The sequence below is a fragment of the Oncorhynchus gorbuscha genome, linkage group LG01 (genome assembly GCF_021184085.1).
Source record: "Oncorhynchus gorbuscha isolate QuinsamMale2020 ecotype Even-year linkage group LG01, OgorEven_v1.0, whole genome shotgun sequence".
In the NCBI taxonomy this organism is placed as follows: domain Eukaryota; kingdom Metazoa; phylum Chordata; class Actinopteri; order Salmoniformes; family Salmonidae; genus Oncorhynchus; species Oncorhynchus gorbuscha.
In genome coordinates this window covers 52,237,467-52,265,326 of record NC_060173.1, presented here as the reverse complement: position 1 = coordinate 52,265,326, position 27,860 = coordinate 52,237,467, and the positions used below count along the sequence as shown (strand labels likewise).

The 27,860-nt window shown below is 41.4% G+C and overlaps 2 protein-coding genes across 2 annotated transcripts; one reads left to right on the top strand and one right to left on the bottom strand.

The window, feature by feature from the left end:
- Nucleotides 1–282: 282 nt before the first annotated feature.
- Nucleotides 283–8,344, bottom strand: LOC124039666 (protein disulfide-isomerase A3-like). Its single transcript, XM_046355877.1, has 13 exons — nucleotides 8,073–8,344; nucleotides 6,990–7,068; nucleotides 6,681–6,798; nucleotides 6,455–6,562; nucleotides 6,191–6,320; nucleotides 4,892–5,008; nucleotides 4,474–4,599; nucleotides 4,030–4,212; nucleotides 1,638–1,746; nucleotides 1,250–1,378; nucleotides 1,080–1,159; nucleotides 895–952; nucleotides 283–749 (listed from the first exon to the last, which is right to left on the bottom strand). The coding sequence occupies exons 1-13, from the start codon at nucleotides 8,204–8,206 to the stop codon at nucleotides 645–647; spliced, it is 1,476 nt and encodes a 491-aa protein (XP_046211833.1). The 5' UTR covers nucleotides 8,207–8,344; the 3' UTR covers nucleotides 283–644.
- Nucleotides 8,345–9,162: 818 nt separating this feature from the next.
- On the top strand, nucleotides 9,163–25,324 carry LOC124039672 (cation channel sperm-associated protein 2-like). Its single transcript, XM_046355891.1, has 12 exons — nucleotides 9,163–9,336; nucleotides 9,963–10,136; nucleotides 10,428–10,496; nucleotides 12,506–12,678; nucleotides 14,874–15,035; nucleotides 19,811–19,935; nucleotides 20,248–20,426; nucleotides 20,735–20,834; nucleotides 21,090–21,116; nucleotides 21,270–21,355; nucleotides 23,340–23,498; nucleotides 25,218–25,324. The coding sequence occupies exons 1-12, from the start codon at nucleotides 9,165–9,167 to the stop codon at nucleotides 25,247–25,249; spliced, it is 1,458 nt and encodes a 485-aa protein (XP_046211847.1). The 5' UTR covers nucleotides 9,163–9,164; the 3' UTR covers nucleotides 25,250–25,324.
- The last annotated feature ends 2,536 nt before the right edge of the window (nucleotides 25,325–27,860 follow it).

Here is a 27,860-nt window from a genome sequence, read left to right as displayed (position 1 = left end):
CCTATTCCTGGACTAAAACACCCTTTCAATAGAGTATCTCCATGGAGCATGCTTTTAGGTCAAGGAGTAAGCTATAAAAACACTCCTATTAAAAGTGCAACATTCTATAGAATGGTCCTCTGTAGTTTTGAAGAATATGTTTTAGATCCTAATTACCATAAAATTCCTCAAGGAATTATATATTCTTTCTATTCTACTACTAGGGTCATACACAGTTTAATAATGTTCTATACACCCGACTGTAAAGATACATTTCTCCATAAATTCAAATAAAAACATTCATTTTGTTTTGTGGGCCTTTTATTCCCAAAACTTCCAAAATGTACAAAAACGTGGTTAAAAATAAAACTACCATAACCACCCCACTTTCAGAAAAAACTAAACAATAGATGACTGGAAATTGGTCTCAAACCAAAGTGCATCAGAGGGACAGACCAGGGGAAATAAATCTCAATTTCAAAACTGTCTCTTTCCATACATTTTAAAATCAGGCAGGCCCTGGCCACCACCACCACCTTCCAGTGTTCCCAGAGCAGCAGGACCCAAGGGAGGGTTCAGAGCATTCTGTAGTTCACTAAAAATTGGAATATAATTTTAGTTCCATCAGTGTTTCCCGCCTCGGAATGTTGGCTCCAGTTGAGCTTCTATAGCTCGGTCTGCTTCTTCTTGGACTTCTCTTCTTGAGCCACCAGAGGGTTGGTGGCCTCCCTCTTCAGGTAGGAGATAAAATCACTGACCTCGCGAGCACCCTGAAAAAAAAAAATAATAATCAAATCCAGGTAAGCTGCTGCATCAACGTGAGACAATGAGGTCTAAGTGGGAGTACCCTTTCAGTCTTGCATGAGCCAGATACTTTAACCCAAGGCGTATATGTTATGTATACTCGGGACGAACCTCATATTTCTTTGGGCTCATTTTCTGTCCAGCTGGAGCAAAGAAGATGGTGGGGAATCTGAAACAGTGGTATGGGGTGGGGAAACATGAAGATCAAGGTGTAACACAGACGGGACTTGTTTGACATGTAGGTGTGTGTCAAGCACTTTCCAAATAGTTCTGACTTGGAAGATTTAGCACTCACCCCCCTGACTTCGTATTGAGATGGGACGTCATTGGCTGTGGCGTCCATCTTTGCGATGACAATGTTGGGATCACTGGACAGCTGTGAGGTAGGGGAGGGAAAGGGTTAGTCTCACATGCCAATGTAGAATGGCCATGACATAGTCAAGATTTAAAAATCAGTAGCCCTTACCTTCTCTCCCAGCTCTTTCCACTTGGGCTCCAGGCTCTTGCAGTGGCCGCACCATGGGGCGTAGAACTCAATCAGCACGTCCTTTTCCTCGTTGTTCACAATGGCGTCAAAGTTCTCAGCCACCACAGTCTGGAGAACAGAGGAAAAAAAAAAAGTTAGCCTTGGTGAGAATGGTTTACACAGACAAACCTTGAGAAAACCCGTGCTTTAAAAAAAAAAATGGCATAAACTAGGAGAATCTCTCAAACAGCACAACATAAACTAAGCCCCCCCCCCCCCCCCAACACACTGCTCTCATTGGAAATCATTGAGTTGCTGTGTTTCTCCCCCAGGTTTGGGAGCACCCACCCTTAACCACTTGCAATTTCAGTCTCAAGTGCTGACTCACCTTGACGGGGCCGTCATTGTTCTCAGGACTGGGCTCAGACTTGAGGTAACGCTTCAGCTTGCCGTCAAAGTAGTCCTGCAGGAAACGCTCCAGGGCCTTGCCGTCACGTCTGTGGAAGACCAAGACATTGGACTGAATCAGTAGGGAATAGCACGTGGGGAAATAAAACCCAGACACAGGATGTTTCTACTTCCACTGAGGTCATCAAGACCCATTAGTGCTTCTATATTGGGTGGAAAGTGTACATATCCTTTGCCACAGAGTTTAAATGTCATAAATTTGGCTCCAAAAGCCCCAAGTGCTTTTTAGCATCCGTCAAGGGTCGCTTGAAATGTTAATGGTATTCAATGGCAGGTTGTACTCACTGTTACGTGAAGGTGATTAGTGCGTGTGAATTCCCTAGGTAAATTACAGGTCGCACTTGTATGATCAATAAAATCATAACCACTAAATCATTAACCAGTCTGTCACCCTAGAGCTGGAATGATACAACAAAGAATTACAGACACCCACATTGTCTTCCTCTTACCAAAGCATTTTGGCTTACATTGGTCATTTTGATCCACAACGTTCCTGTAGATTGTTCTAAAAACCATTATTTGGTCAACAGTAATAGCCTATGCATTATGTTGATTCCTGCTATGAAAATATCTGTTAAGTTCATGTTTTAAGTATCCCTATATTTCTGTTATTACGGGGCTATCACTCTGTCAAGAGTGCGCCTGCTCTGTCAAGAGTACGCCTGCACGGGAAGTTTGGTTGTTGAAGGACCTAGCCGTGAGTGGAATGGCTACCTTGTAGTGTGTTCATACGGTATAGTAAACTTTGTTAAACTGGAACCTTGTTGTGTCATTGAGTTAACAGTATCTACCTGTCCCTGTCGGCTGCTGACGCTCACTCCCTCGCCCCATTGTGCACAAAGATGAGGGAGCGATGCATTTTGAGAACCCCAAGCATACAGTGCCTTAAGAAGATATTCACAACCCTTGACTTTTTCCACATGTTTGTGTGTTACAAAGTGAGATTAAAAATGGATTTAGTCGTTTGTCAACGATCAACATGGGGGGGGGGGAATCAAATTGATGTTAAAAAAAAAATGTATACAATCGATTACATAAATATTCAACCCCCTGAATCAATCATGTTAGAATCACCTTTGGCAGCGATTACAGCATTAAGTCTTTCTGGGTAAGTCTAAGAGCTTTCCACACCTGGATTGTGCAACATTTGAAGATTTCTGAAAAGAATAATGGGCAAGCCCTGTCAAATTGGTTGTTGATCATTGCTAGACCACCATTTTTCAGGTTTTGCTATAGTTTTGACTTAAATCTGCTTGAGCGACATTCATGGTCCTCTTGGTAAGCAACTCCAGTGTAGATTTGGCCATGTGTTTTATGTTATTATCCTATTGAAAGGTGAATTCATCTCCCAGTGTCTGGTGGAAAGCAGGCCGAACCAGGTTTTCCTCTAGCATTTTGCCTGTGCTTAGCTCCATTTCGTTTAATTTTTTTATCCTGAAAAACTCCCCCTTAACGATTACAGGCACACAAACATGATGCAGCCACCACTATGCTGGGAAATATGGAGAGGTACTCAGTAATGTGCTGTAGCAGATGTTCCCCAAACATAACACTCTGCATTCAGGACAAAATTCAGGCTGCAACAAAACGTGGAAAAAGTCAAGGGGGTGCCACTTTACAGCCGGAGTAGGCTGTAGTGTGGTATGGTTTTGATGTGCCGTGGAGCACACCGCTCGCAGTGAATAGCCCTGCATCGAGTAGCCTAGCCCTAGTGCTGGACAATGTTTTTGTAGGACATTAGCCTACATTTACTGATAAGAGTCAGAAATTAAGCAGTAATACCATATTTTAGATTTAGCAATCTAGTTAAGTGTTTTGAGTTCCCACTTCCTCGGGTGGTCAATAATACATCCCTTAGGCCAATGTGCACAAAGACGTCAGCAAATTCTCAGAGGAGCCAAAAAAATACATTGATTATTCTGGATCCTATTTTGACAGGTTGCACATAAAAATATCAATGATGCATTTCCTAGATCAAATAGTTTACTTTTTTGAATCATTAGGCCACCATCTGTTGTCTTGGCACTGGGAAGAAAATTATTATTTTTTATTTTTTTCAAAAAACTCTAGAGCCCTGCCGCTTGTAATGCAAAGCAACTGTCAGTTAAATGTTATGGTATTTGTTGTTATCGAGCAAAAGTTACATTTATCGTGACATAACTTGGTCCATATCTCCCAGCTCTAGCACCCCACCAAAAACATAACGTAATTTATCGCATTTGTGTCTATAGTCGCCCAGTTCTACGTCACCCTAACCTAAGAGATACCATGTCCGAAGTGCCATTTTGAGTTGCACGGTGAGTGACACTTACGAGAACTCCTCAGCCATGACGTATTTGTCTCCCTTGGAAGTGCGGATGCCGACCACGGGTAGCTCTCCGGAGCTGGCGTCCAGGCCCATCTCAGAGATGTCGTGGCTGAAGCTGTTCTTGCTGGCCACGGCAAAGTTCAGCGTTTTCCCCTGGTCCAGGAAGCTCTTTGCCACCTTCATTACCCTATAGACAGCAAGAGAGAGGGAGCTGGGTTCATACAACAATGCTTTGGAACATTTTGTCATGGATCCCAAAGAGTCCACTTGTATGCAAATCTGTTGCAAATCTCCATTGAACATGCTTTTCCCCATCAGTGTCCAGGAAACCAGAATTCAGAGTACACAAAATGATGTACAAGTTTAGTCTTGGGAACTGACAGCTAGAGAAAATACACACAAAGGAGGTTCCCTCCTGGGAGTAAGTGTTATTTATTAGGGACCCTACCGGTTCCTCCAGTAGTTGGAGCCTTTGGGGTTCTTCTCATAGTCCACATCATAGTAGGCCACCAGCAGGTCCTTGTCCTTCATTTGGTCCTTATTGTCATCAGTCATGTGGGGGCACATTCCAAAGCTGATGGAGAAAAAAAAAATGTATCAGTGTAAGAGGTACAACTCATTTAATTAATGTCAGCATCCAAAATGCAGTGTAAAAGATGTACAACTTGTTAAAAATATGTCACCATCTCATCCATCTCGACTGTAAAAAAAAATAAGGGCTGCTCTTCAGAGAAATTGGACTTAACTGGCCCATACATCTCCCAAGAATTTATTAAATACGCCAACAACAAAAATCCATTCAAACTGCCTATGCTTTTTTACTGCTGGCAACACGAGGGAGAACATTTTGAAGTGGTAAAACTCACATGTTGTCCTGGACAAACTTCTTGATTATGGCATTGGTGAACTTGTCCTCACTGAACTTGATACTGCTCTCTTCAAATTTGTTGCTGAGGCGTGCTGGACGGAACAGAATGATTCCCCTGCAATAAAACAGACCACAAGCAGTCAGATCGAGAGACACAAGGACACTCAAACATAATCTATGAACTGATACACAAAACACCAGATTCAAAATTGTTGAGTTTTTCAATATAAAGTATACAAAATTCTCACAACCAATGTAATTATATATATATATATATATATATGATACAAGCATCCCCAGCTCTGCATATTCTGCTGTGAAGAGACAATCATTAGATCATTTGTTTTGTCCATGGCTGAAGAATTGCAACAATTACCTGGAGCCAACTCTGCAAATAGCACCGCTGGGTGATTTGAAAAGTCATAGTCACACATGCTCCGAGCAATAAAATGTCCATTTAATTTACAATCTGTAGAAACTATGCGCCTAGAAAGGTTCAGAACTTTAGTGAATCACAGCTGATTAATATATAGCAAATCATCTGGATGGTATTCAGAGATAGGAGGGGTTGAGGGTAACTGAAGGATGAGACTAAAAGCAAACAAAATAACTAATGTTGTCAGGGTCTGAGAATATGAAATATACTTATTCATGTCACTGAGGGAGAGAGGGTAACGTATAACGTTTACATGATATCAGGTATCCAATTGAAATATTGAGTGCAGGGAAGCGATCACGTGGCAGGAATTGATAAGGGGCGAGAGCCATGGATTAGTGATGGGGGGAGATCAGGTCAGGTCACGTTAAGGGAGAAGTAAAAAGTGAATGGCCCGTACCACTTAGTGTCCTGCCTAGCAGTAAAGACAATGTTTTTACAGATGTGTAAGTGGACACTCAGCTTAGGAGGAAGGGTTAAATATCAGTGCTTGTGTGAAAAGGTTTGTGTCTAATGCAGCTGTATCGATCCTCTGGGAAGAATAAACTTGGTTGAGCTTTCATAGCGTCCATTGAGTTTTTTACTCTGAGAAATAGAACCTAACAATGTAAAATATGGTGTTTGTAAAATGTATATAGTATGCATGAGCTGGAAGTAGAAGCCTAAGTGTTGTTGTGCATTAGTTTACGCCAACTAGGGGAGGGGTGGTAGGGTTAGGGAAACATAATAATAACACACAAATATATGGGGAATTGGAAATGATATAGACAATTATATTGGTAGAAGCCACAATCTGCAATATTAAAGCTGGTCTACCCTCGGGGTAAGTGGAGAAAACACAATGTTAAGAGGAGCACTCACTCTCCCTCCACGCCATGCTTCTGGAGAAGCTCCCCAGAGTTGGTGTGTGCAAAGCGGAAGGACTCTCGGAGGGCACTGGCCGACTTAAGGAACTCTGCTTGGGCTGGGCTTCCACCGTCAGCAAAGAAACCTGGACAGGAGAGACACAGGAAATATGCCATACAGTCAAATATGATTGACAACAAAGGAAAAAGTTGGAAAAAATTGACTGTCATTTAGTTTTGTTTATTTATGAAGAGGTCAACTTCCAAAGGCTAAACCTACCCACAACACTTGCGTCACGGTCTCCGACATACTTCGTCAAATCTGCCTCGGTCTTGAGCTCTACGGAAGATGGGCCAGCCTGCTTCTTTAGATGGCTCACAATCCCATCTGACAGAGAGAGAGACCATTGAAATACTTGGTCAAAACATGCAATAGGTGACAGGCATTTATTATGCTTTTGTATCTCAGCGCATCAGACTTAACACGGCATGTTAAGTCCAAATACCTGCAGTTCTGAGCCCATCGTAGGCACCGGCATCCTCTCCGTCTTTGAAGATCTTCAGTGTTGGGTAACCGCTAACTCCGTACTTCTGGCACACATTGTTTTGGACCGTGCAGTCGACCTAAAGCACAATGACAGGTGGCCATTACTTAATGAATGTGACAAAGAGCACAAACTAGGTGACTAACTCAGTTTATAAACCTTTTAGACATGGCTGTCTTTACAGGAGTATGGAGATTTCACACAACTGGTTGTAATCCAAAGTTAACATTTTAATGTACAAACAGTAAGTGCATTAAGTGACTAAAGTACCTTGGCCAATGCGACAATGCCTTTCAGACGTGTTGCTGCCACCTCAAACTCCGGAGCTAGCCGTTTACAATGGCCACACCTAAGGGAGATCAGTAAAACAAAAGCTTGACCCTTATGTTGCCGTTAATTATCCATTCAGACCTTAGTTTGAAATCTAGAGGATGGATGGGCTTTAAAAGCAGGTGGAATTTGATATAACCGTGATGGATTAAATGGATGGGTGTAAATTAACCTTTTAATAAAACGCAGCCGCAATGTTGAGGAAAAAGGAAATCCACATTATTGCTGGAAAATACAAATCTGTGAATGAAGTTATCAAATATTAACTATCTTGAAAAGGATAGAGGGTTCTGATTACCCGATGAAGTCTTGTTCAAGTTTGACAGCATTGAACTACCTGCTAACTGTTCTGGGGACCAATCAGGAGTAGCCACCCAAACCTCACTGGCCAATCATAAGGTTACAAAAGTGGTATGCCAAGCCCCCACGTTAGGTGACTTTAAACCCATTTTAAACCCACAAGTTACATTTGAGGAAACTCATGCTCAACCTGAAACTCTACGAAATAAAATTAAATGTTCTATTATATGAAACATTGTGGCTTGCCAGGTCACATCCAAAGTAGCCAACTTAGTTACATACTAACTGTGTCCATTCTGAGACACCCAGCTAGCTAGTATAACATGATATTTGATAACGAGCAACGCTATGTAGCCAACAAAGTGCATGTAAGGAATAAGAAGCAGAAATGGGTCACTATGGCCAATTTGACATTCACTTCCTAGCAAATGTTATGAGTAGGTAACGTTAAGTAGTTAACGTTAGAAAAGTGTTTGTTTCCTCAACCAGCTAACGTTAATACATATAGTTAGCTAGCAGCTAGCTAACAGTTAGTTGACAGCCAGAGTCAACTATTCAATTCTATAGAGCGTTAACTATTCTTTTTTTTGTGTGTATGTATTCCTCTTGCGCGAGTTATATGGAGAGTAGACCTAGCTAACAGTGTATATTCACTGGAGACTGTAACAATTGTAACAATTTAGCCTCAACATGTAGTTAACTATGCGTTTCTGTAGACCTTACCATGGCGCAAAGAATTCCACTAGAATCATCCCGTGATCTCCAATTTTACTGTCGAAATCATCATCAGAGAATTCTATCACATCACTCGCCCGGGCAGCCCCGGCGAGAACAATGAAAAAAAACAATTTCAACATTGCAAAACGTGCCAAAAGAGGAGCAGATTCAAATGTAAACGCCGGCTTTTTTTGGAAACCCTCCTAATGTGATAATGTGCTAGGCCCAATGTTGGAGGCACTTGTGGAAAGAGAAAAGGCTAATAGTGGAGATGGTAGGATGTGAATGACTGCGCTGCTAAACAAAGTGTGGCATCTCACCATTGGATTTTGAACAGCGTCATACTGTCTGAATCAGCCAATAAGAGTCAGGCACATATGATTTCCTTGTTCACTACCAATTCCCATTCACCCCTTTATTTAATTTAAATCGCAAAAATGATACTGATAATATTGATCACAGAGTTCAATTAATCTAAATACAGTACAACGAACGCTATTTGTTGTGGGAAAAATATAAAATCACAGATATTAAAATAGTATGCATTATAATGCTCATTGCTTATTCATTACTATTGATACATTGTGTTTTTCTTTCCAAACAAAAATGTTCTGTGTCAGATGATACAATACTTTTTACATGTATTAATCACTACAGTATTTTGAACTAAGAGCCTGACAGAGTTGATTGAGTTATGGAGTACAGACAACGTAATGACAGGTGAGAGATTACGTTGTAGAACGATTATACTGTTGTGACGTCACACATAGTAAAATACCATTTCGATTTATGACACATTTGTGTTCTGTTGAAGAGAACATTTCAGTCATGTCAAACTGCTTTGGTGAAATCATGTCAAACTGCTTTGGTGAAATCATGTCAAACTTCTTTCGTTTTGCTTAGCTGAACAATATTCATATAGACAAATGGGGACACAGGTAAGTAATAATTTAACAATACTGTTCCATGTTGTGAATTTATGGCTATCCAAATTGTCATATGAATGGCATTCTTTAAAAACTTTACTGTAAATTCAGGGTCTAATCACTGACAACAATTGCCGTAATTTGCATGGTCATTTTCCAGGAGCCCCCCTCCATGGATCTTCCCTCCTACAACAGCCATGATGAGAGGGGCAAGTCAACCAATGAGAAGTTCCTTCCCAGAGCAGAGGTGGTCAGGTCCAAACTCATCCAGAGCTTCTACCTGCTGGACCAGTTACAGGAGGAGCAGAGAGGAAGCCCCAAATACTGCACCAATGATGTTTTAGGTAGTCCACAGTAATGACATAACTTCCTATTTGGTCTGAATGAAACCGGCCTGAGTTGTTTTGAGAATAGAGGTGTTTGCCTTTGAAGAGATTTGTAGAAGTATGTTTACTTCAGATGATTACACACTTTGGTCCTGCTTGGCCTACACTTTACAATACAGGAATACTGTGATTCTATCGTGTGTATTTGTTTTTAAGAAGGCATTGCTAAATAACAAGGATGCTTATCTCGTGTCTGTCTGTCTGTCTGTCTGTCTGTCTGTCTGTCTGTCTGTCTGTCTGTCTGTCTGTCTGTCTGTCTGTCTGTCTGTCTGTCTGTCTGTCTGTCTGCCTGCCTGCCTGCCTGCCTGCCTGCCTGCCTGCCTGCCTGCCTGCCTGCCTGCCTGCCTGCCTGCCTGCCTGCCTGCATGTCTGTCTGTCTGTCTGTCTGTCTGTCTGTCTGTCTGTCTGTCTGTCTGTCTGTCTGTCTGTCTGTCTGTCTGTCTGTCTGTCTGTCTGTCTGTCTGTCTGTCTGTCTGTCTGTCTGTCTGTCTGTCTGCCTGCCTGCCTGCCTGCCTGCCTGTCTGTCTGTCTGCCTGCCTGCCTGCCTGCGTGCGTGCGTGCGTGCATGCGTGTGTGTTTGACAGACGAGGAGAACTACACCAGCCTGATGGGGAAGGACACACACCAGCTAGTGCGTTTCGAGATCTCCCCCCAGAGGGGCAGCACCATCACCATGGACCTCCGTCGCCAGGGACGACTGGAGAACCTCCATGCCAACTATCCGCCCTTGAACATGTTTGCCCACTGGATTCTAGAGAGTATCCTTACACCCAGTCCTAAATGGAAAACCAAAGTCTTGGGTTTTAGTTGTACCTGCAAGCCATTTCAAAACAAACAAACCCGAAACAAACTACCTATATATATATATATATATATATTGTGATGTAGTAGAGACTCATGTATGTCTTTTTTGTTGTTTGGGCTCAAGAGTTTTTCAATGTTTTATATGATTATTCATAGGAACATTACAAGTGAACAAGTGTTGTCTCAGGAAATAGCTTTGTACATATTCCTTTCAAGTGTACTGTTTACTTGACAGAATTCTCCAGGTAAAATATTTATGAATATCATTGTCATCCTCATCATTCTGAACACCATTGTCTTGGAGATACAAGCAGGTAAAAAATATCAAAGTCTCTCATCCTATCAAGTCAATGTCAAATAAATCATTAACACTTGTAATGCATTTCATCCCCATATTTCCACAGCCGGGGTCTATGAGCATTGACTGGAATTTTCAATATGACATAAGATGTTTCACTACATAGATTGAATGTCTACTATATTTCGAAGTGCACGGTCCGATTCTGTTAGTGCTCCAGTCCCCCCTGTCATAGTTAGCAACAGAGGACATGGAAAGCATGTTATTTCCCGTAGAAATGGTTATGTGTTCAATGTCAGTAACCTAATTTATGTTCCTCTAACTCCCCTGAATACCACTGTCATTCCAGTGATAACTCTGTCAGCAGATAGCCGTTAGCTCGACCAGTGCTATTAGTTCCTATGTGAATTCCACAAATGGATACCCCCCTCGGTTTTCAAATCAATTAGAGGGCTGTTGCACATTAACGTCACGTCAAAGATGAACCTTCTTGATTTCTGGGTGCATGACACACACCCTGATATTCTGTTTCTCACAAAGAACTGGCTCAGTGGTTCGATTATGAATAAGGACATTGGAATTGGGGATTACAACATCTTCAGGTGTGATATCCTGAAAAAAAGAGTGAGGGGTGGCTATACATGTGAAATCAATGCATGTTCTCTAAGTGTCACTATCCACAAAAAGTGTGAGTGTTTGCTTATAGATGTGGCTTTATGCCAAAATACTAACTTGTTTGTAGCAGGGATTTAATGCACTCCTGCTGCATTGGCGGATGCTGTTGGTACTATTTCTGAGTATTTATAACATTTTATGTCATCTGAATTAGTTATGTTAGAATATTTGAACCTGGATTGGCTTAACATGGCCTCTGATCATTTGAAGAATATTTGTCTGGGCTATAACCTGACTCAACTAATCTCCCCAAACCTACAGTGATTCATGTAAGAAACCCAGCAAAGTCCTTGCTGATTAATCTAATTTTGACAAATAGCTCCCACAAATACTCATCAATTAATGTTTTGCTAATGACATCAGTGATCATTGCACGTATTAGAGATACGAAACAAAACACTGTGATCTTCATATAATTATGAAGATGAATTTAAAAAAGATAACTCCCCGAGTATCTCTTCAAGCTACTACTGTATGTTTTGCTCCGAGCTTTCCTCTATCGGCCGCATGCCTGACCCTAAACTGGCTCTATAACTTTTTTCATCCATTTTTATACTGTCTCTGGCAGACAAACTGACTCGGTAGCTGATTGGCAGTGTTTCAGGCAATTGAGAAATAGTTACACTTCCTTAATTCAGAAAGCTAAATCAAGCTACTTTCTAAGTTCTATCTCAGATTCTGCTGGTGAGCCATAGAATTTTGGGAAAACAGTTAATGCACTGAAACGTGGAAATTCCTCTCCTTCCCCAAATCGTGTCAGACTGGCATTACTGAGAAAAATGAGTAAAGCGATGCTTTTATCTCGGCAGGCTTTTTATTTGGAAGAAATGGTGGTTTAACTGACCCTGGTCAGTTAGTCGACCGCTCTTCCCTCTCCCAACCTCCAGTTGGCTCAATGAAAGATCAATCAACTTCTACTGAATCTTTGTTTTAATTTCAACAACTTTCTACTGAGATGTGCTTGACACCTTGCTTAAGATTAATGTTTTTTTAAATCCACTGGGGCTGATTTGCTCAATCCTTTCTTACTGCATCTTTCTGCTACTCTGATTGCGGAATCATTGAAATATTTCGTTATCTTGGGTGCTATTCCTAGGGTTTGGAAAGCTGCCCATGCGCACCAAAGGTGGTAACCCCTCCGACATTAATAACTATCACCCAATCTCTAAACTATTTTGCCTGGCAATAAAAAAATGTAAAAATGTAATCAACACTGAGCTTAGATCTTTCTTAGCTTCAAAATGTATTCTAAGGTTTGCAAATTATTAATCTTTGCTTTAGCCAACTCATTGACTGTTGTTGGCTGGTCAACAAGCAGACGTGGCAACCTGACTATTCTTTCTGCCCAAGAGGTGTTTGACAACATGGACCCCAAGCTGGAGATTGTGAAACTGGTTCTGGAAATGTTGGACTGGAGCATCCTGGCCATCTTCTTCCTGGAGATCGTATTGAAGTGGTTGGACAACTTCTGGAACTTCTGGAAAAGCACCTGGAACATCTTTGATTTTGCTGTCACCATGCTGGTAAGAGTCAAACCAGCAAATAATTGAATAATGTCTTGTCTCCATGTGAATGTACTGTAGATGTTATGTAGATAGATGACCTATACATAGACCTATACATAGAGGCCTATGCATTATGTAGATATACACATACAGTGCCTTCAGAAAGAATTCAAACCCCTTGACATTTTCCACATTTTGTTGTGTTACAGCCTGAATTTAAAATAGATTAAATTGAGATTTTGTGCCTACGCACAATACCCCATCATGTCAAAGTGGAATAATGTTTGTAGACATCTTTACAAATGCATAAAAAATGAAAAGTTGAAATTTCTTGGGTCAATAAGTATTAAAATCCCTTTGCCTTGCAAACTCCCTAGAAAGGCAGGAACCTAGGAAGAAACCGAGAGAGGAACCATGCTCTGAGGGGTGGCCAGTCCTCTTATGGCTGTGCCGGGTGGAGATAACAGTACATGACCAAGATGTTCAAACATTCATAGATGACCAGCAGGGTCACAGTGGTTGTAGAGGGTGCAACAGGTCAGCATCTCAGGAGTAAATGCCATTTGGCTTTTCATAGCTGATCATTTAGAGTTAGAGAGAGCAGGTGCACTAGAGAGAAAGTCGAAAACAGCAGGTCCGGAACAAGGTAGCAACCCAGACAGGAAGATCACGTCAGAGACTCAACCTACTCAAGTGACGCACTCCTCATAGGGACGTAATTGCACCAGTAAGCCAGTGACAGCAAGGGTGGTTCTTCGCTCCAGTGCCTTTCCGTTCACCTTCACACCCCTGGGCCAGCCTACACTCAATCATAGGACCTACTGAAGATATGAGTTTTCAATAAAGACTTAAAGGTCGAGACAGAGTCTGCCTGGCCTGCCCCCTATCCTGCTGCCTGGCCTGCCCCCTATCCTGCTGCCTGGCCTGCACCCTATCCTGCTGCCTGAATTCTAAACACAGATTCAACATCAGGAAGGTTTTCCAATGACGAATCAAAGATCAGGGAGGTTTTCCATTGACGAATCAAAGATCAGGAAGGTTTTAAATGCTTCGCAAAGAAGGGGACCTATTGGTTAAAATAAAGAAAGCAGACGTTGTATATAGTTTTGAGCATGTTGAAGTTATGGTTTATCAATATACCCAGTAAGTACAAAGATACAGGCGTCCTTCCTAACTCAGTTGCCAGAGATGAAGGAAACCGCTCTGGGATTTTACCATGAGACCAATGGTGACTTTAAAACAGTAAAAGAGTTTAATGACTGTGAGGGTAGAAAACTGAGGATGGACCAACAACATAGTAGTTACTCCACAATACTATTCTAATTGACAGAGTGAAAAGAAGGAAACCTGTACAGAACACAAATATTCAGAAACATCCTGTTTGCAACAAGGCACTAAAGTAATACTGCAAAAATTGTGGCAAAGAAATTCACTTTTTGTCCTGAATACAAAGCATTATGTTTGGGGCAAATCCAATATAACACATTACTGTGGATCACTCTCCATATTTTCAAGTATAGTGGTGGCTGAATCATGTTATGGGTATGCTTGTAATCGTTAAGGACTGGGGAGTTTTTCAGAATAAAAAATAAAGCTGAATGGAGCTAAGCACAGGACAAATCCTAGAGGAACACCTGGTTCAGTCTGCTTTCCACCAGACACGGGGAGATTAATTCATCTTTCAACAAGACAATAACCTAAAACACAAGGCCAAATCTACACTGGAGTTGCAGTGAAAGTTCCTGCGTGGCCAAGTTACAGTTTTGACTTAAAATTGTCTTGAAAATCTATGGCAAGACTTGAAAATGGCTGTCTAGCAATGATCAACAACCAACTTGACTTAGCTTATATAATTTTATATTGTACAATCCAGGCTTGCAAAGCTCTTAGAGACTTACCCAGAAAGACTAATTGCTGCTAAAGGCGATTCTATGTATTGACTCAGGGGTGTGGATAATTATGTAAATTATATATTTATGTATTTCATTCTAGATAAATGTGCAACAATTTCTAAAAACGTGTTTTCACTTTGTCATGATGGGGTATTTTGTGTAGATAGGTGAGAGAAAAAATTAGATATTTAATCAATTTTGAATTCAGGCTGTAACACAACAAATGGAATCCGTGAATGGATGTGAATACTTTCTGAAGGCACTGTACATACAAGTCCAAATCCCAGTTACAGTACTCAGGTTACCTCTCTCCTCCCCCAGTCTGTTATACCAGAGATCGTGAAGGTTTTCAAAGGGGTGGACACTGACGACCTGGAGATTGTGGCACTCCTGAAGAAGTTCCGTATCCTCCGCTCCCTGAAAATTATTTCCAAATTCAGGCAGATCCGCCTTATCGTGTTGGCCATCTCCAAAGCTTTCAAGGTAGGGAACAAACCATAGAAATACAGTATAATTGTTTATTCTATGTCTATGGATCCAACAGTTTTACACTCCCACTGCATTGGTGTCAGCATTTATTGTGCAGTTAGAGACTGAGTGATACAGACTTTGGGAGTAGGACAAACATGAATGACACATTTTGCAAAGGTGCGCGTGCACGAAAAGGACTCAACTTTGCGCGCCAGTTTTCTCGCAAAGGTTGGCATTGATCAATTGGAAAGACAGGAAAGTGTGAGTATCTCCACGTACAGCTCAGCTCATGCATACGCTCAACTTCTAGTGGTTGATCAATTGTATTGCAAGCAAATATTGTTATTTTGTGGGAAATGTGAGGCACAGGAAATATAAAAATAGTAGACTAATAAAAACATTAAAAGGTAGGCCTAATGATAAAACATGCATTTGCTGTAAGTATATCGCATAGCAGCAATTAGCCTAATATGTTTCTTTTACTTGTATTATATAGGCCCTAAATCATAATCGTATTGCAGGGCATCTCTCCTTTCTGACATGACTGGTTTATTTCCTCTACACAACAAATGACGTTAACATTTATCCATCTCTCAATCAATAGCCTGAGTATGCTCGAAAGTAATTAGTAGCCTACTTAAAATAGTTGTGTGATAAGAGAGTGACATCATGGCCTGTAATCTCAGAGTTTATCCCAAGGCTGGATATTATACCAAGGCTGTATAATTTATTTTGAAATTGTTCAAAATGGCAATCAATCCTCCAGAATGCGCGGCCAGTATTTGGCACTCGCTATAGATGGCATGCATTTTGGGTTTGAAATAGTCACTGCAAAGGATTTAAACACTCTGCTCATGGCCCAGTTCCAGCATGTCCAAATTGTACAGCAAATGAGAATGTTTTTGTCAACACAAAAGGTGAATGGATTATGTTTTTCAGGCGGGTATGTGTCTGATTTATCAATGAAAACATGCGTATATGTTGTGTGTGACAGTTTGATGAATCCCAATAATTTGTTGTGCACTTAAATCATAGAATCTCCATGTACGCCAGATTTTAGTGAGACATTTACACTGGTTTGTAAATGAGGCCCCAGGCAGGTAACATGGTCAACTTCTAGACATACTATTATCACATATGACTGCCAAGCACTTCTGGATATCAGATTGACAGTTACTAACCTCGATTTCAACTTCAAATACGACTTCAACTCAGACTCAGCTGTTCCACTGCTCATACTGGACCATATTTCTTTGTTCCATGGGCTATCAAAACGCTGCGGGCGTAAACGCGGGAGACAAGGTGGAGTCCTGGGGAAATTGAGGCAAAGAGAAAACTGAAAGGCGTTCCGGTCTGTTCTATTGGCAAATTTCTAGGCACTCGAGAATAAAAATGGATGAGCTTCGTTCCAGAGTCTCCTATTATAGAGACTTGAAGAAGCTGCAATATTATATGTCTTACTGAAATTTCACATTTACATAAGTATTCAGACTCTTTATTCAGTACTTTGTTGAAGCACCAGTGATTACAATCTTCTTGGTTATGACGCTACAAGTGTGGCACTGTATTTGGGGAGTTTCTCCCATTCTTCTCTGCAGATCCTCTCAAGCTCAGTTCAGATTGGATGGGGAGCGTCACTGCTCAGCTATTTTCAGGGATGTTCAATCTGGTTCAAGTCCGGGCTCTGGCTGGGACACTCAATGACTTTCAGAGAATTGTCCCTAAAGCCACTCCTGCGTTGTCTTGGCTGTGTGCTTAGGATCGTTGTCCTGTTGGAAGGTGAACCTTCGCCGAGGTCCTGAGTGCTCTGGAGCAGGTTTTCATCAAGGATATCTCTGTACTTTGCTCCATTCAACTTTCCCTCAATCCTGACTAGTCTCCCAGTCCCTGCCACTAAAAAACATCCCCCACCGTAGGGATGGTACCAGGTTTCCTCCAGACGTGACGCTAGGCATTCAGGCCAAAGAGTTCAATCTTGGTTTCACCCGACCAGAGGATCTTGTTTCTCATGATCTGAGAGTTCTTCAAGTACCTTTTGGAAAACTCCAAGCGGGCTGTCATGTCCCTTTTACTGAGGAGTGGCTTCTGTCTGGCCACTCTACCATACATGCCTCATTGGTGGAATGCTGCAGAGATGGTTGTCCCTCTGAAAGTTTCTCCCATCTCCACAGAGGAACTCTAGAGCACTGTTAGAGTGACCATCGGGTTCTTGGTCACCTCCCTGACCAAGGCCCTTCTCCCCCGATTGCTCAGTTTGACCAGCCGGCCAACTCTAAGAAGAGTCTTGGAGGTTCCAAACTTATTTCATTGAAGAATGATGGAGGCCACTGTGCCCTTGGGGATCTTCAATGCTACAGAAATGTTTTTGTACCCTTCCGCAGAGATGTGTCTCGACACAATCCCATGTCATGGAGCTCTACGTACAATTCCTTCGACCTCATGGCTTGGTTTTTGCTCTGACGTGCACTGTCAACTGTGGGAGTTGTATAGACAGGTGTGTGCCTTTCCAAATTAATTGATGACCGGTGGACTCCAATCAAGTTGTGGTAACATCTCAAGGATGATCAATGGAAACAGGATGCACCTGAGATCAATTGAGTCTCGTAGCAAAGGGTCTGAATACTTATTTAAATAAGGTATCTGTTTTTTATTTGTAATACATTTGCAAAAAAAATCTAAAAACCAATTTTTCCTTTGTCATTATGAGGTATTGTGTGTAGATTGATGAGCAATAAAATGAATTTAATCAATTTTAGAATAAGAATGTAACATAACAAAATGTGGAAAAAGTCAAGGGGTTTGAATACTTTCCGAATGCACTGAACATACCATATACACACTCTATAACTAGTGCACTGAGAGTCGGGAAGCAAGTTCCTGGAGTGAGTGTTTCAATAAATAAACGCAACTAAATACAAAACAAGAAACACAAACAAGGCACCGACATGACCCTGGAACAGAAACAATAATGCCCGGGGAAGGAACCAAACGGAGTGACATATGTAGGGAAGGTAATCAGGGAAGTGATGGAGTCCAGGTGAGTCTGATGACGCGCAGGTGCACGTAATGATGGTGACAGGTGTGAGCCATAACGAGCAGCCTGGTGACCTAAATGCTGGAGATGGAGCACACACTACACTGTCTCTCCCACACATTCACATACACACGGATACCGACACAACACAAACATGCACGCATACTCACACACTCTTTATTTTACTCATATTATTATCTATCCGGATGCCTAGTCACTTTACCCTGCCTTTATGTACATACACTATATATACAAAATGTGGACACCCTTGAAATGAATGAATTTGGCTATTTCATTCACACTCGTTGCTAACAAGAGTATAAAATCGAGCACACAACCATGCAATTTCCATAGACAATCATTGGCAGTAGGATGGCCTCACTGAAAAGCTCAGTGACTTTAAACGTAGCACCATCATAGGATGCCACCTTTCCAACAAGTCAGTTCGTCAAATTTCTTCCCTGCCAGAGATGTCCCGGTCAACTGTAAGTGCTGTGATTGTGAAGTGGAAACGTCTAGGAGCAACAATGGCTCAGCAGCAAAGTGGTAGGCCACACAAGCTCACAGAACAGAACCCCAGAGTGCTGAAACACGTAACGCGTAAAACTTGTCTGTCCTCGGTTGCAACACTCACTACCAAGATCCAAACTGCCTCTGGAAGCAATGTCAGCACAAGAACTGTTTGTCTGGAGCTTCATGAAATGGGTTTCCATGGCCGAGTAGCTCAATGCCAAGCGTCGGCTGGAGTGGCATAAAGCTTGCCGCCATTGGACTCTGGAGCAGTGGAAATGCGTTCTGTGGAGTGATTAATCACGCTTCACCATCTGGCAGTTAGACAGACAAATCTGTGTTTGGCAGATGCCAGGAGATCGCTACCTGCCCTAATGCATAGTGCCAACTATACAGTTTGGTGGTGGTGGAGTAATAGTCTGGGGCTGTTTTTCATGGTTCGGGCCATGCCCCTTAGTTCCACTGAAGGGAATCTTAACACTACAGTATACAATGGCGTTATAGACAATTCTGTACTCCCAACTTTGTGGCAACAGTTTGGGGAAAGCCCTTTCCTGTTTCAGCGTGACAATGCCCTGTATACGAAGCAAGGTCCATACAGAAATGGTTTGTCGAGATCGGTGGGGAAGAACTTGACTGGCCTGCACAGAGCCCTGACCTCAATCCCATCGAACACCTTTGGGATGAATTATAACACCGACTGCGAGCCAGGCCTAATCGTCCAACATCAGTGCCCGACCTCACTAATGCTCTTGTGGCTGAATGGAAGCAAGTCCCTGTAGCAATGTTCCAACATCTAGTGGAAAGCCTTCCCAGAATAGTGGAGGCTGTTATAGCAGCAAAGGGGGGACCAACTACATATTAATGCCCATGATTTTGGAGTGAGATGTTTGACGAGCAGATGTCCACATACTTTTGGTCATGCAGTGTATTTACCTCAAATACACATTAATCTGGTACTGGTACTCCCTGTATATAGCGCCATTCTTGTGTATTTTATTCCTCGTGTTAGTTACTATTTTATTTTGTATTATTATTTTTAAAGGTTCGTAAGCAAGCATTTCACTGTAAAGTCTATACAAGTTGTATTTGGCGAATGTAATACATATGATTTGATTAGTAATACCTGTATACATGTGTGGTCCTTTTGTGACCTCATGGAACATAGAAATGGTCCCACTGTTATGAAGGGCCTCTATTCTATTCTACTGAAGGATGACAAAATATCTCTGTGTGTTTACAGGCTATGACCTTCATATTCTTACTGCTGCTGGTGTTTGCTTATATCTTCGCTGTGGTTGGAGTCATCCTGTTCGAGAGTTACACTCGCTCCAACATTGAGGGCCTGGTCTACAATATGAACTTTAAGTGTGTGACATTTGCTCTTACTATGAAAGCTTGGTTTCTTTGGAAGTATTTAACAGTAGTATTTCTCTCATTCTCAGTTATGATAAGATAATATTAATGTGAACAGTGGTCATTGAGAAACATCACATTTTCCTAAATCTCACACATTTTAAGAGGGCTTCAAGAGTAGAATGCAAACACTTGATATTACACTACAGATAAGGTTAGAGTCCAACCAGTCAGAATCCATTTCCGTTCAGGAACTAAACCTACAGCCATGTTACATCTTTGAAGATTTTTGACACGTTTTCATGAATCTTCATCACCTCCCAGAGATATCTACAACTCCTTCATCACCCTCTTCATCCTCTTCACCATGGATCACTGGTACGCTCTGCTCGCCGACACCCGCAAAGTTCCAGAACTGGACAAAGCCATATGTGGCCTATACATCATCCTCTGGCTCCTCATAGGCTCCTTCGTATTCCGCAATATCTTTGTGGGTATTATGGGTAGGTACTTCCCCGTAATGCTTTGATAAAGCGCATCCATTTAGCTATTTCATTTTCTTTTTTCATATTCTCAGACTTGACTGTTTGTGGGTCTTTTGTCTTTTATCTAGATATTTCACATTAAAATGGAAATTTAAAAAGTTCTCTAACTTTGAAGGCCAGCTGGATATAAAAGGGTTTTATATCATACTGTTCCAATGTCCATACTACTTGCATAAATACTACTGGGCATGCAGTCTAAGTGGTATGCTAATGTGATAATGCTCAGATTTTTTACCGAATTGTCTGTTTCCTTTTTGTCCGTCCAGTGAATAACTTCCAGGCCATCCGGAGTGACCTCTCTAAAGAGGTACAGCAGATTGAGATCCAGGCCAAAGCTGATCTCTTTAAAGCTGAGATCATAAACAGGTGAGTGTGGAGATGTTCTATTGGATTCTTCAGACCGGTGTGATTGGCTAATAAGATGTAGCGAAAAATAAAGTAAAGAAATGAAACAGTATTATCTTTTTCAAGATAGAATGTCTTTGATGTTCACTATTACTTTCTGGGAAAATATGTGAGAAACTAACCAATATATTACCTTTGTTTAGATCAAATATGTTGTCATTGAAATGTCTTTTGACAAATACCGTGAAAAATGTGTTTTTCTTTTCTTTTTCGTAGGAGGATAAGTCATTCGAAATTTGCCGGGTAAGGCAGTTTCTTATAACCTTTAATGTACGTTCACGTCCCTGTCATATCGTAAAATGTATAAAACAATTTGATGTCAACACAATTTAATTAGTTTCATTTAAATTCACAATTGTAAAAACTTAGGTCTAATATATTCAAATGTACATTTAGGCTGAGCAAAGTGGCAGAGGATGGTGAAGAGTCATTTTCCACTGAGGATCTACTACAGTTTACAAGATCTAATATTCCAGAAAAAGGTGCATGGCTGTTGAAAGATGGGGACCAAGGTGCAGCGTACATATTACTTTATTAAAGAATGACGCCAACAAAAACAAAAAAATAAATCATACAAACCAAACTGTGCTGCTAAAGGCACTAGCGCCCACAAACAAAGACAACCTGCCACAAACACAGGTGGGAAAAGGGGTACCTAAGAATGGTTCCCAATCAGAGACAACGATAGACAGCTGTCCCTGATTGAGAACCATACCTGGCCAAAACATAGAAATAGAAAACACAAAACATAGAGTGCCCACCCCAACTCACGCCCTGACCAAACCAAAATAGAGACATAAAAAGGATCTCTAAGGTCAGGGCGTGACAGTGGGTTCTTTTCAAACCTAACCACCATTGGGACACCGTAATAAACTCATCATACTTTGAATAGGGACCATTTCTTTGCGATCCTGCAATGAGAAAAAAGAGCAATTTATTTTGTCACAGAACAAAGAAAATTCTAAGAACCCTATGTTTCTTAGAGCTGAGAGGTTAGAGGTTGACCTATGGTTATTTTGCATACAACTTCCCCACAGCGTTTTGTGAATGGTGCAGGATAGTTGCTTGGCTTTGGAACATCCTCAGCACATTTAAGGAACTTGACAAAAAAAACTTTCTTTCATTACTTTAACAGAACGATTCCTAAAAGTTAACACATGGTTACATTTAATTACATTTTGATAATATTTGAAGAACGTTCTCTAAATGGTTTGACATTGGGAATGTTCTCAAATTGTTCAGACAATGTTAAGAAACAACGGTCTTCTGTGGGAATTCCAGTACAGAACATTCTGCACAAGTTCCCATGTGGTTCTCTTTAATGCAATATTTTGACTACATTCTGGGAACATAATAATAATAATATATGCCATTTAGCAGACGCTTTTATCCAAAGCGATTTACAGTCATGTGTGCATACATTCTACGTATGGGTGGTCCCGGGGATCGAAACCACTACCCTGGCATTACAAGCGCCATGCTCTACCAACTGAGCTACAGAAGGAACATTCTCAAAAACAGTGTAACTTAAGCAATTTTCTCAGAACTTTCCGAGAATGTATGGTTCTCTTTTATGTCCATTCTTGGTAATATTCTGGGAATGTTGTAAACAAAAATGGAATTCTAAATGTTACGAAAAACATTATCATCAATAAGCTCTAAATTCTGTTCTCAGAACATGAAGAAAACTTTCCAGAAAAAATACAGAAACTTAAGTAACTTTAAGAGAACGCTCTAAGAATGTTATTTACATATACATTACATTCTCAGCATCAACAAAACTCTCCAGCTTGTTAAGTGTGTGCAAGATCACACCTACTGTGATTGTTGGCAAACTTTCACTAATAACTTAACAAAACTTTCATAACATTTAGAGAATGTTCTCAGAATGTTATTTAATTACCTTCAAATAAACTATCATTTCCAATCTCAGAGAGTTAATAAAACCTCCCAGAAACTCGAGTAAAATGTTCTCAGAATCTCCCTGCAACCAAAAAAATAAATGTTCCCATAACAGTCTGGAATATTTGGTTTTGTTCTAAGAATGTTTTTTTTTTTACTTTTAGTTTTACCCGTCAGGAAACTTAGGGCTCTGTTCCTGGAAACCAATCTGAAACCAAAAACACACATTCCCACAACTTCCAAGGAACCAAATTTGTGTCAAAATGTTGTGATACCAAATAAATCATAGGGAGTACATTTGGAGTGTGTGATGATATTTGGTACAGTACATCAATTCTGTTAAGAATTACAGTGAACATACCAACATGCCCTGGACACTGAGATCTCATTACTATGATGCACTCTAAAAGAGTAGTCTGGGCCATCTGGGCCATCATAAAGGCACCAAACTTAAAACAAACTGAAACAGAGAGGGTATCCCTGGACTCGTTTTCTGCTGCAAACAGTTTTACAGCATTTTTCTGTTTCATGCCCTAATGAACTCGTATTACCCGTCTCTGTTAGACTGGGAGTCTTACGTGGAGGAGAATATGAAGGTGATGCAGGAGCAGGAGGAGGACGAGAAGGTCACCTGGCCCCGGGATTCCCTTTTCAGGTACTTTGAGCTGCTGGAGGTTCTCCAGCACAACCTGGACGAGAGGAAGAGGCTGCAGAACTTAGCAGGTAAGGAATCACACGGAGGAGGAGCAGGAGGAGGAGTAGTAGTAGTAGTAGTAGTAGTAGTAGTAGTAGTAGTAGTAGTAGTAGTAGTCCCCTCCAGGACTGTATTTAGATGGCGAAGAGACTAAAAGGTTTTGCAAGGGGGTGGGGCCCCCCCAACCAAATCTCTCATAGGGCCCCCAAAAGGCTAGAGGTGGCACTGAGTGCTGATGAAGGAGATTGTGGTGGATTAATTTCTGATTTACCAAATGAGGAGAGAGAGACAAACTTCACACACCAGTCAGAGTTTTACTTAAACTTCATCTTTAATAATAATTCAGCTTTGCAATAGCATTTGACTTTCAACAATTCACTATTTCTAATGAACCATTGAGAGTGGCTACAGAAAATTACAAAGATCTTTTATAGCCAAGATACACCCCTCTCAACCTACATGACGAACCACAGATCTTAGGAACTCTTCACAAAGTGACTTTATAATTGACAAAGGAGTATCCCTTAGCCAGATAACAGTCACTATAAATTATCGCTCAGTTTGGTCCATACGACAAGGTTCTAATCTCATTCCTGGTACTTCATAGTACAAAAACACCAACTCATCCAATGGCATATATCAATTGTCAACTCTAGATACTCCCATCTCTAGTAAACCCCCTCTTGACCCCACTCCTGGACGAGCTCACTGAGGGGAGTGAGCCTCTAGGTCATACACTATCCCAGGACAGATCAGAGAGGACATACAATGTTTCCAGACGCTGCCATACATCTCCCCCCAATGGGAAAAGGAGGGAGTGACTGGTGCACAGACATTGTGGAGACAAGTAATTGGTTCCCCATTAATCACGCCATCCCTTCACATGGTTTAAGAATTGGTAAAGACACATTCACATATGAAGACAATGTTCCATTCTGTCCTCTTCCCTTTCTGATATTCTGCATAGCACCAGGGACATGTGAAAGACAAGCCTGACTTCTCCCCTCTCTGGGCCCCAAGTGACTGAGACCCAGCTGAGGGAAAAGTGCAACTGCCAACACTATTGTCCAAAGGATACATTCTAATGACAAGTATCTCACATGAGCATATTATGCAAATAAAACATCTTAATTATCTATGTTACCCAACTAATTCTGATTCATCCGCCACAAGATGAGAAAGGGATAGGAAACCACTTGAGACTATGCACTTGGCAATAGTCTTGGTAGCCGAGACTAGTAGAAATGAGTCTGAACTATTGAAACAACAACAACACTTCTGAATAGGTTTCATGCGTTTTTGCCAGATGCCTTAATCATGTAATAAGTATGCCTCATTTTAGATCCTCATTGTAAAGTACATAATAGATACAGTAGACCTACAGGATGTTTGAGTCAAAAATGGTTTCTCTCTCTCTGTCTGTCTCGGTCTGTCCCTCTCCCTACTCTCTCTGTCTGTCTCGGTCTGTCCCTCTCCCTACTCTCTCTGTCTGTCTCGGTCTGTCCCTCTCCCTACTCTCTCTGTCTGTCTCGGTCTGTCCCTCTCTCTACTCTCTCTGTCTGTCTCGGTCTGTCCCTCTCCCTACTCTCTCTGTCTGTCTCGGTCTGTCCCTCTCCCTACTCTCTCTGTCTGTCTCGGTCTGTCCCTCTCCCTACTCTCTCTGTCTGTCTCGGTCTGTCCCTCTCCCTACTCTCTCTGTCTCTCTCGGTCTGTCCCTCTCCCTACTCTCTCTGTCTTCTCTGACACAGTTCAGGCGTTGCTAAACCTGCACGACTCTTAGGACCCCACATCGACATCTATTCAGAAGAGCCACCATATTTTGAAGAAAATAAAACATGTTTTTTTTCTCTTCCCAGTATTGTCAGTGTCCATGTTCAATTAGTCATCTAGTTCACCCTTGAGAACTAAAGCTGATGTGGAGGGCAGAGAGAGCCAACGATAGCCTGGTTAAACCATACTGAATGCTGCGCACACCGTTGTTTTACTTCACCTCAGTTTGGATGCCAGGCTAAGGCAATGAGGTCAAATATACTTATTCCTAGTAGTAGTCAACTTGAATGGTCTCACAGTTCCACCCAATATGTAATAGGGGGCACTCTTACACAGTGTCACTGAGCCCCTTGGGAGGTCATGGACCGTGTCCACCACAGTTCTCCTTAAGGTTATTCCCTGCAATCTTAGATTGACATGTGACATCCTAGACAGATCAAGGTTACATTGGTACTGTCCTATGCAATAGCTGGTGGACAATAACAATGGGGTTTTATTTAAATACAAGAAGGCTACTCTCAAAGTAGTCAAGAAATGGCTGCCAGACCTTAGAAAACTTTTGAGAGGAGCCACGGGTGGAATATTTTACCTTCTCAAGTTTGAGATGGGCCATAACATCACTAACCCAGTTTAAGATGGGCCATAACATCACTAACCCAGTTTAAGATGGGCCATAACATCACTAACCCAGTTTAAGATGGGCCATAACATCACTAACCCAGTTTAAGATGGGCCATAACATCACTAACCCAGTTTAAGATGGGCCATAACATCACTAACCCAGTTTAAGATGGGCCATAACATCACTAACCCAGTTTAAGATGGGCCATAACATCACTAACCCAGTTTAAGATGGGCCATAACATCACTAACCCAGTTTAAGATGGGCCATAACATCACTAACCCAGTTTAAGATGGGCCATAACATCACTAACCCAGTTTAAGATGGGCCATAACATCACTAACCCAGTTTAAGATGGGCCATAACATCACTAACCCAATTTAAGATGGGCCATAACATCACTAACCCAGTTTAAGATGGGCCATGACATCACTAACCCAGTTTAAGATGGGCCATAACGTCCCGTTTCCACTTAAAAAAGGAATAAGTGGGCTGGCCAGACTGGACAAGAAGGCTATGGCCTCTGCTTGGGTAGTGCAGAAAGTAATCCCTTCGGGAGCGCCTCAATAATAGGGACAAAAGGGAGTTGGGGCAATTTTCTTATTGCATATATATGAGAAAGTCTCAAAAATAGAGGACCAGAATGGACCTGGTGTCGGGCATGACCAGTACATGTGATACAGAGTGGCGGTTGGCTGATGGCATCTAGAGTAGGTTGAGTCTATTTCTGTTTACAATCTGACAGGTCTACTCCTGCAAAAGTGTAGGCAATGAAATACTTGAAAACTTTAGTAAATCATGTCTAATGCAGATAGAGGATGAGTGTATCCTGTCAATTGCAGAATGCCAGGTGATATCGGAGATCTCGATTCCAAACTCTTCCTCCCATGAACGATTTACGTTCCCTACATAGGTGAAGGTATTGGGGGCTACAGTGAAAGGAAATTAATCAAAAGATACACAGAGTATACGAAACAAGAACACCTGCTCTTTCCATGACTTCAGCCTTATTCAGACGGGATTCTTTTTTACTGGGGGAGCTCGGTTAATGTAAATGTGTAAGAGCACAAATCACCACATCCGTCATTTTAGTCCCATCCGATTCAGTAGGTTAAATGATTTACTTGTCAGGAAGGTCATTATACCATCCCTAAAAGCCTACTGTTTTTCGGCAACCGCTTTCGACAAGTTGTAGTAGTGTCAATGCCCCGACAAATTGTGGCTGATCATTCGGTAACCTACGGCGCTTATTCAATATTCTTTACTCACCAAATTTTTCCCCCACTCCAGAAGCCCTAAAGCCCGTCTGAAAGGCGGGGTATTTCTCGTCGGATAGCCAGAGCCTTGGTAAGTATATCTTACCGAGGAAAGGCAGTTTCAGGTTGGATATTCAACGGATATTCGCCTGTAGTTTTCCTCACGTCCACCAACAACAGTTAGGGACTGTCAACATAGTGACAAATTAAAAATTAAAAAATAATATTTCAATAGCTCTCTAACCATTACTCCTAACACTTTCAAAATGGGTTATGGCTAACCTGATAGCATAGACACATTGCACACCATTTAGCTTGTCCATATACATCTATACAATTTTTTAAAATTTAGAATTTCAATGGCTCCTTGGTCATGTGATCTAGTGACTTCAAACAGGGTTCAGAATGTCCACTCAGTGGCCCTACATATTGCACACAGACATGGACAACAGTTTGTCCATTTTTATCTCACATGGTTTTACATGAATTTTTGAAATTTGCAATTTGGTCATGTCAATTACACACCTAAGAATCATGCAGTGGATATACACCTATATTACATAACCTCTAGTCATGCATCTTCTATATTGTTGAACATTAATATTAGTTTGACAATTAGGGGGTTCAGTCCAGTGTTTACCCTTTAAAAAAATATTTATCTACAATAATTGGTAGTTCTTAGTACTTATTTTCCCTGTCATTTATTTTTCCACAGTATTTAACAGTGGTACACAATAGGAGAG

Coding starts and splice junctions, on each gene's coding strand:
- LOC124039666 (XM_046355877.1), bottom strand. CDS start 8,206: ATGTTGAAATTGTTTTTTTTCATTGTTCTCGCCGGGGCTGCCCGGGCG. Junction 4,600..4,891: donor AAGTTTGTCCAGGACAACAT/GTGAGTTTTACC, acceptor TTTCTCCATCAG/CTTTGGAATGTGCCCCCACA. Junction 750..894: donor TGAGCCCAAAGAAATATGAG/GTTCGTCCCGAG, acceptor TTTTTTTTTCAG/GGTGCTCGCGAGGTCAGTGA.
- LOC124039672 (XM_046355891.1), top strand. CDS start 9,165: ATGGATCTTCCCTCCTACAACAGCCATGATGAGAGGGGCAAGTCAACC. Junction 12,679..14,873: donor ATTTTGCTGTCACCATGCTG/GTAAGAGTCAAA, acceptor CTCCTCCCCCAG/TCTGTTATACCAGAGATCGT. Junction 23,499..25,217: donor GAGGCTGCAGAACTTAGCAG/GTAAGGAATCAC, acceptor TCTCTGACACAG/TTCAGGCGTTGCTAAACCTG.